Below are 8,675 nucleotides of genomic sequence, written 5' to 3'. Positions count from 1 at the left end.
GGTTTAGTATCTCACCAGTACACGGTAGGTTTAGTATCTCACCAGTACACGGTAGGTTTAGTATCTCACCAGTACACGGTAGGTTTAGTATCTCATCAGTACACGGTAGGTTTAGTATCTCATCAGTACACGGTAGGTTTAGTATCTCATCAGTACACGGTAGGTTTAGTATCTCATCAGTACACAGTATTTATTGCATTGTTGTTTTGATACTTTAGTTAGACTTTCCCACATAAAGAGCTGAGTTTAAATCTCCATTCTGGTTGTGGTGGTTTGGGTGAGAATGGCCCTGGAGGCTAGTGTGTTTGAATAGTTGGTCCCCAGTTGGTATTTGGGATGCATGAGGAGGTGTGGCCTGGTCTACATAGTGAGTTTCAGGACAGCCAGGGCTTACACAGTAAGAAAAGAAAAAGGTTTGCTTCCATCCTGTGACTCATCACTGTGTATCAAATCATGATGCCCAGGATAATACATAAAAATATTTGCATTAACAGTTAATAATGAAACATATGGAAAATAATGATGCCAACCTTAAAATATCTCTGCTAGTTTCTCAAGTTTAAACCCTTTGGGCACTAGAATAAGCAGGTGAGATGTGATTCCTGCATAAAGATACACAGCGGAGCCCTGTTCAGATGGGCTAGATGCACTGTGAAAGAGCCATGAAGCAAGCCGTGAGCAATGTGTATGTTTGGTGTGTACATGTTTGCCTGTCTTAGTTTTGGGGGCAGGGTCTCTCAGAACCTGATTTGACTAGCTGGGATGGCAGCAGAGCCCAGGCACCCTCCCATTTCTGCCTCCTCAGCATTGAGATTATGCAATTGCTAGGGTACTGGGGATCCAAGCTCAGGTCGCCATGCTTTTGCCACAAAGCATTTTACTGACTGAGCTGACTCCCAGAACCCCATGCTTCTTTGTGAAACAGGGTTTCATGGAGCCCAGGTTTGCCTGGTACTAAGAAGCAAGAGCTGTAGTTGAGCCACCAATATGGATCTCTTCTTCTAGTGGCTGAAATGGTTGGGTGCAGGCATTCAGCTACTTGGTCCGTAGCTGCCAAACCCTTCACCTATGTTGGCCCCATAGTGGCGGTGGCCTCGGAGCAAACCAGGTGCTTTCCTCAAAGCAAGCCTAGATCAGAGCCCAGTCGGAAGAGCTGCTGCTGTTCCCAGGTCTGGTAGACACGCGAGCCTTGTTGCTGTTACTCCTGAAGTTAAGCAAGTGGTGGTGGTGGTGGTGGTGGTCAAGGAGTGTTTTGTGGGGGACACACAACTGCTGTGGCCCAACCATTCTTGTGGAGACCATAGGAGCTGTCAGTTGCACTGTCAGTCCCTCCTCTCAGGATCCCCCTGATGTTGTTATGGCAACCTTGACTGCTTTTAAAATCTGGCGGCTCAGGGAGACCCTGACCCATCCTCAAATGCCCTGTGGTATATGTACACAGTAGAAATAAATATTGCATATTCTTTCTCATATGCAGATCCTAGTTTTGTGTGTGTATGTGTGTGTGTGTGTGTGCACCTGATTCATGCATGTGCATTCGTGGAGTGGTGGGGGTGGGGAGGTATAAGATATAAAAGGAGAAGGGGACCATGACAAGAGAAAGGGTTTTAAGCAGGGGATGGGAGGAGGATGATAGAGTAAGTGATAAAGGAACTACTGATGGGCGTGAACAGAGTGTGGGGAAAAGATGGAGAGGAGAGCGGGGGGGGGGGGGAGCAACCAGACCAAATGTATATGAAAAAAGCCAAAATGGCTGTGTGTGGTGGTGCTTAGTCACAGCACTTGGGAGGCAGAGGCAGGTGAATCTCTGTAAGTTCAAGGCCATCCTGATCTACAGAGGGAGTTCCAGGACAGACAGGGCTGTTAAAGAGAGAAACCCTGTCTCGGAAAACCAAGCCAAAAAAGAAAAGAAAAAAGAAAAACCAAAAAACAACAACAACAAAACCACAACGAAGGTCAGGTGTGGCAGTACATGCCTTTAATTCCAGCACTCGGCGGGCAGAAACAGGCGGGTCCCTATGTTCAAGACCAGCTTGGTCTATATAGCAAGTTTCAGGACAGCCAGGGCTACACAGAAAGACACAGAACAAACGAATGGGAAGAAATGGAAGAACAATGCCAATGGTCTTCAGTGTTCTACTGTGTCGTTATTGTAGTTGAATTTAGGTTCAAACTAGTTTATTTCTGCTTGATATCCTAGAAGAGTTTGAGGAAAAGCAGATTTCTTTTTTAAATTTTATTTATTTTAACGTGTGTATTGTGGGGAGGGGAACACGTCATGTGCATGTGAGTGACGGCCAGAAGCACTGGATATGGATTCCCTAAATCCGGAATCACAGGCAGTCTTGCCACCTGACAAGGGTTTTGGGAACTGGAACTCAGAGTCCCTGCAGGAGAATTGCGTGTCCTCACTGCTAAGCCGGCTCTCCAGCCCCTGGATTTCTTTGGGATGGCTGAACTGAGGATAGGCACCCGAGGGCTGCTGGGATCCTAGAGCTCAGGAATCCAACTCTCTGGGTGGGCCTGTGTGGGTGAGTTCACATCAGTTCCCCGAGGCAGAAACTGAAGCCAGTACTACAAGGGAACGGAGTCTTTGGAGTGACCCTTAGATAAACTGCTTCAGCTTGCTCTTTTACGTGGGCAGAGGGTGGAGTTCAGATGGCAGCATGCTTGCCTAGCACAGAGCCCCTGTTTGATTCTGAGAACAAACAACAAGCTGAAGAACTCAGGAGAGAATCCTGGTGTCCTGCCAGGGGCCCTCAGACTATTCATCAACCTTCCCTTCTCTGAAAGACTGCTGGCATCCTCCTCCATCAAAATCCTTCAGAGGCAGGCTCAGTGACACACTCCTGGAATCTCAGTAGTTGGAGGGCAGAGGCAGGAGGGTCAGTAGTTCAGGGATATCCTCTGCTACATAGTAAATTCAGGCCAACCTGGACTACATCAGACTGTCAAAAACTAAACAAAGAACACCCAACCTCCCATATCTTTTTCCTCTTGCTCCCCGTTCGTCCCACCTCCTCCTCTTCTCCATCTGCATAGTCTCCTCTTCTAATAACTAATTTCTTTCTAGAAATTAATATAGAAGACAGTTTCCAGCCCCAGGAACTTTGGAAAGAGAGACCAGGAGTTTGAGTGATTTGCATATGTCAGTCAAGTCAAAAGAAAGAGGATCTTCTAAATCCGGGTTTTGGGGTTGAAGGCCGTGAGAGACATTAAACCAAGATGATTTATTTTGCTTTTGTTTCAACTATCTACTTTATATGTGAAGACTCAAAGCTTCAGTTGGAATTTAGGAAGATGCTGAGCCCAGGCAAGGAGGGAAGAAATGTCATTGCTAATCTCCTCCTGTGGGTGACAGTGCTAAGCTCCTCCTGTGGGGTTTTGTTTTTGTTTTTTATTTTTTAGATTTATTTATTTGAATTTTATGTGTATGAGTGTGTGCCTGCATGTGTGTGTGCGCATCACATGCAAGCAGTGCTCAAAGAAGAAAGGGTGAGATCCCTTTGACCCGAAGTTGTAGGCGTTTGTGAGCTGCCTGCCATGCGGGTTCTGGGAATCAAACTCTGGTCCTCTGCAAGAGCAGCGAGTGTTCTTAACTGCGGAGCCATCTCTCTGGCAACCCCCAAGATGTTTTTTTGATCCACCTTCACATGCTGGTGGGGCAAGTGTTGTGATAGCTACAGATAAGTTTTAAGTTTTAAGTTTTAATTACTGTGCCTAAGAGATCTGTGAAGCAAAAATGCCTGTAACTTGTAAGCCTTCTCCCTGAGGACAGACACTTCCTGAAATGCTAGAGGCTACTAGTTATGTTTTTGCTCCCCTAAACAAATGTGTTACACCCGACTGCACCTACTGGATGTTCTGGATCACATGGAGAAGGGAGATATATAGGCAGGAAATACACATGCTTGCCCCTGATTGGACCTGGTGGGGCAAGCGATGGCCTGATGGGTTTGCCCTTTAAAGCCTCTGCAAAATGTCACTTGTCACCATTTTCTGAGAACCCAGGAATGGACTTGGTAAAAGTCCATCATTCTGGCCAGGATTTAATTAAATTTTGCTTCAAATCTGGCTCAAAATTATGGCAACAGTCTTATTCTCGCCTGGCAGGATTAACAATGTGACAGGAGGAGAGGAGAAACAAAGGCTTTCGGTGGCTAGATGTAGCAAAGCGAGGTGGGATAGGCTTGGAGACCAGTTCCCTTCCCTTCCTCCTCCTCTTCCTTCTCCCCCTTCTCCTCCTCTGCTTTCTCCTCCTCTTCCTCTTCTTCTTTCTTTTTGAGACAGGCTCTCAGGTGTCTTAGGCTGACCTTGCACTTACTATTTAGCCTAGGTTGGACCATAAACTCCTGGTCCACCTTTCTCTGCCTCCTGTGTGCTAGGATCCCAGATGAGCATTGCCCATGCCTGGTTTACGGGGTGTTGAGCAACATGCTCAGGGCTCTGAGTGTCCTGGGCATGCTCTCTGCCAGATGACTTACATCTCCAGCCTGGAGCCCTTCTGACTGTCATCAGAGCCTCCTCCTTAGAAGCAGGAAAAGACACTGTATGTCACATGTATGGCAGTATAAGGAAACACATGCACTGTCTTAGTTACTTTTCTGTTGCTCTGGTGAAACACCATGACCAAGACAACTTACAGAAGGAAGGTTTATTTGGGGCTTACAGGTGCAGAGGGATAAAGTCCATCGTGGTGAGGAGGCTGGGCAGCAGACAGGCATGGCGACTGGCGCAGCCAATAAGAACTCACATCTCAAAATGAAAAATCAGAGAAACTGGGAGTGCTGCGAATCTTTAGGCTCTCCAAGCCAGTCCCCAGTGACACACTTCTTCCCAAAAGGCCACATCTTCTAAGCCTCCCCAAACAGCCACCAACAACTGGGGACCAAGTCTTCAAATGCCTGAGACATATGAGGAACATCTCATTCAAACCACCACATTCAGTACAAGTTTTTATTTTTATGTTTTTACATGTGCTTCTGTCTTTATCGTGTTTGTACATATGTACAGTCACATGTATAGGGCGCTCAAATGGAGATCAGAGGATGATTTGCAAGGGTCCGTTCTGTCCTTCCACCATGTGGGTCCCATGAATGGACCCCACTGAGCCATTTGCAGATATGTAGCCTTAAGCTTGGAAGTTGGTCCTGTGCTTCGCCCTCCCTTTTGCAGATGGAAGACTGAAGGCTTAACAGGTGCAACAACGGCTCTGCAGCCAAAGGCAGCAAGAGCAGGAGGAAGTGTGGGCAGGTGGAGCTGGTCAGGGGCCTGGCAAGAAGGACCCTAAGATGAGAAAATCTCTGAGAGAGAAGGCAGAAGAGCAGCTGTTCTCGTTCTTGCCCTAAGATGGAAATTCTCTTACTGAGTCCTAACAATTCCCTAAAGATCCTGAGTCCTGCTGCTTTGGACTGATGGACAGGCAGTGCCCCACCCCACCCCCAGCCCTTTGATGTTACCAGGCAGCGGGTCCTCGTGGCTTCAGTCACCCCTGGTCCTTACCATGAAGTCCAGGTGTGCATGGCCTCACCACTACAAACTGCATTTTCCTCAAACTACTTCTCTGGACAGAATCTCTCCTAAAACATTGTCCTCATGTTTACATTTGTAGACGATGATGACAATGACGGTGATGACGACAATGACGGGCCTTGTTAGCATGTGCTTCCATGTCTGCTTTGCTTTCTATCTTCCCAACACCCCATGAGGCAGACAGGGAGAGACTGTTATCCCTGATCATGCTCCATCCTCCAGTGTCCTCGGTGGGCCCAGCTCGACTCATTTGTACAGTGTCAATGTGTTCTTTCTCCTTTTCCCCAGAATCCTGATAGAGTCCTCTTGGCAGACTCATTACAGAGGGGTGGAGTCATCGGGTGACAGGAAGGCTGCAGTCACTACTTTGTGCTGAAGTGTCCCTCTGGGCCATTTTGTTTGATTCAAGGACCACACCGTGGGCTGATCTTCCCGAAGCCTGTGGCCTTTTCTGTTTATTATGCATCGTTTATTCCTACATTTCAAGGGAGTTGACTCTGGTTTTCTTTGCTGTCTCTTTGCCTAAATGTTAGGCATCCAACCGGAAGGGGTTTCAAAATTAATATAATTTATTTCCCATCAGGTCAGTGCAAAACAGAGGTGTTTTAGGACGAAACACAGAAGACCAGAACTCTCCTCCTCTTTCAGTTCAGTTTCTTGCGTCAGCAGCAGTGCAGGCTTGCGTCAGCAGCAGTGCAGGGTTCTGTACCGTGTGGGCCTGCATCCCCAGGGCAGGCGCTTTGTTCTTTCCAGGCAGCCTGCTTGCCTTGTTCAAAACGGAGATTCCCGAAGCACCTGAACTTTCATCAAGGCCCGCTTCAGCTGCTCGTAGGTGACAAACATCATCACGTTCCAAGCTCCCAGACGCAGAAAGGAGGGCACGAATCTGAGGAGAGAAACAAATGGATACTGCATGAGTAGGAGCAGGTTAGGGGTCACAAGCACACGCACCATGCTGTCCCCGTGCTGGCCGAAGCTGCTTGTCACAAGTCTTTTCTGAGATTGAGTTCATCTTTTGGCCTCTCTACTGAAGGGATTTAGGCAGAAGTTGGGATCAGAAAAAGGAAAGAAAGCTAACTTGTCAAGGCAGGTTTACTGTGTAGGAAGTTCATTCTCGACGTCTGTGTGCCCACACTGCTGGCTGCCAGGTCCTTTGTCAGACACTGAGGCCAGAGATGCTGAGTACCTCAAACCACGAAGTTGGCAAACACCACCGTAGGGTTGAGACACTCTGCCCGGCCCAGCTCGTCCTGTGCTAGCTAGCTATGGGCTTTGGGCTCCTTTGCATTCAGGTTTCCACCCAGAGAAGGCTCAGGCTAGGAGTCCAGTAGTGGATGGGGGTAGGGTGGAAGGCGTGTGGCACCAGATTCAGCTCACCTCCAGGAAGCACTCTGGCCCTCTGGTAGTACCTTGGGAGAGTGTCTACCTGCCTGTGCTTCTCAGAGCAAGGGAGGAGCCCATGCTCTGGTTCCCTCATCTCAGCTATCCTCTACTTGCTCCAGCCTCATGAGTCCTGACAGAAGCAGCGAGTTACCACACATGTTCTGACGGTGCCAGGCCCTCTCCTGCCCCCTCTCCCCCCCTTTTTTTTTCCTGAGACAGGGTTTCTCTGTGTAGCCCTGGCTATCCTGGAACTCACTTTGTAGACCAGGCTGGCCTCGAACTCAGAAATCACCTGCCTCTGCCTCCTAAGTGCGTCACCACCACCTGGCCTCTCCTGTCCCCTTAAGCACACTGCTTTTTCTTCACCTTGGACTGTTCCTTATCTTTTTCCCACCTGGAGGGTGGTTCTTTTTGCTGCAGGACTCAGTTGGGCACGGCAGCCATATGCTATGACATTTTCTTTGTGGGGAGGCTATGAGATAGGGCCTTACTATGTAGCTCTGGCTGGCTTTGAACTCAAGGCAACACCCCTGTTTCAGCCGCCATACCTAACTTTTCATGGCTGTTCTTAAACCTTCACAAGGACCATGGCAATGTATCCAAACTCTGGAGTCTAGTCAAACCTGGGTTAAACTCCTGGTTCCTGCACCTTCAGGTGCCTCATCTTGAAAGTGAAGACAATAAAAGCTGGGGGGCCGACATATGCCTGTGATCCTGGCACTTGAGAAGTGGAGGCATGAAGATCGGGAGTTTTGAGTCCACCCTGAGCAACCTGAAACTTTGTTTCAAAGAATCTAAAATAAAATAAGTGTAGCAGTAACCCCTTTACAGGGTAGTCACATGGTTAACTGAGTCAGTAGGGGACAGCACCTAGCACTGCTCCGTCAATATCACCTAATTATCTGGGACTCTTTGAGGGAGGCATAGGCAGGGGCATGGCACAAAGTAAACTGAGGCACTAGCCGAAGACACTGAGCCACGCAGTGTCAGGTGACATGCTAAGTATGCTATTCCTGGAGAATCTCCAGTGTCTTCTGTCTGTCTGTTGGGTTCAACACAACATCACGCACCAGAAAATACCTGCTAAAGGCACTGAGGGGGGAGCCAAGCAAAGACCTTCCCACGGGGACAGGCAGCACCGTAGTGGCTGCGGCCTCGGAGCCAGGGCCTTGCCATTTTGTGATCTTGAATAAGTTACTACTTTGAAGTGCAGCGTGGGAGGACTGTTGTACAACATATATAAAGTACCTTAGCATAAGGCTCAGGGTAGGGCCTTGGCTTTCAACCCACACGATTGAGTGCTTGCTCTGTGGTTGGACCTTCAGATGATAAAAGGTGGATGAGCCGCCAGCCTCAGCTCCAAGGCTTGTGAACTAGTATGAAGATGAACTTAGTTTTGTAAAAGGTGGAATTACTCTGTAAGTGGATCAAATGGTGCTGCTGAGGCTCACGGGAGGAGGGAGAACTTCCGTGTGACAGTGTGAGGGAGGAGCTGGCATTGGGACTAGTCTGCAAGGGTGGCTAGGATTAGATTGTGCAGATGTTGAGGGAAGGGCTTCCCAGTGGGCTAAGGTGCTGCTGCACAGGAGGATGACCTCGGGCTGAACCTGACCCCTGGAGCCCAGGGAAAGGTGTGGGAGGGAACCAACGCCACAGAGTTGTCCTCTGCCCCCCACATGTGCTGCAGCAAGGTACCCAGGTACATCACACACACACACACACACACACACACACACACACACACACACACACTACACACA

The 8,675-nt window shown here is 48.6% G+C and overlaps 1 protein-coding gene across 1 annotated transcript in view; it reads right to left on the bottom strand.

Annotated features, from left to right (window-relative positions):
- Positions 1-4,944: 4,944 nt before the first annotated feature.
- Positions 4,945-8,675, bottom strand: part of Ucp3 (uncoupling protein 3) — a 14,641-nt gene continuing 10,910 nt past the window's right edge. The window contains exon 7 of the mRNA XM_021189906.1: positions 4,945-6,418. Within this exon, the coding sequence (XP_021045565.1) occupies positions 6,304-6,418 (115 nt within the window). The 3' untranslated portion in view covers positions 4,945-6,303. The remainder of the gene's footprint in view (positions 6,419-8,675) is intronic.

This window comes from Mus pahari, chromosome 1 (genome assembly GCF_900095145.1).
Source record: "Mus pahari chromosome 1, PAHARI_EIJ_v1.1, whole genome shotgun sequence".
Lineage (NCBI taxonomy): Eukaryota > Metazoa > Chordata > Mammalia > Rodentia > Muridae > Mus > Mus pahari.
The sequence above is the reverse complement of the archived record's forward strand: the minus strand, read 5'-3'. Positions and strand labels throughout refer to the sequence as shown.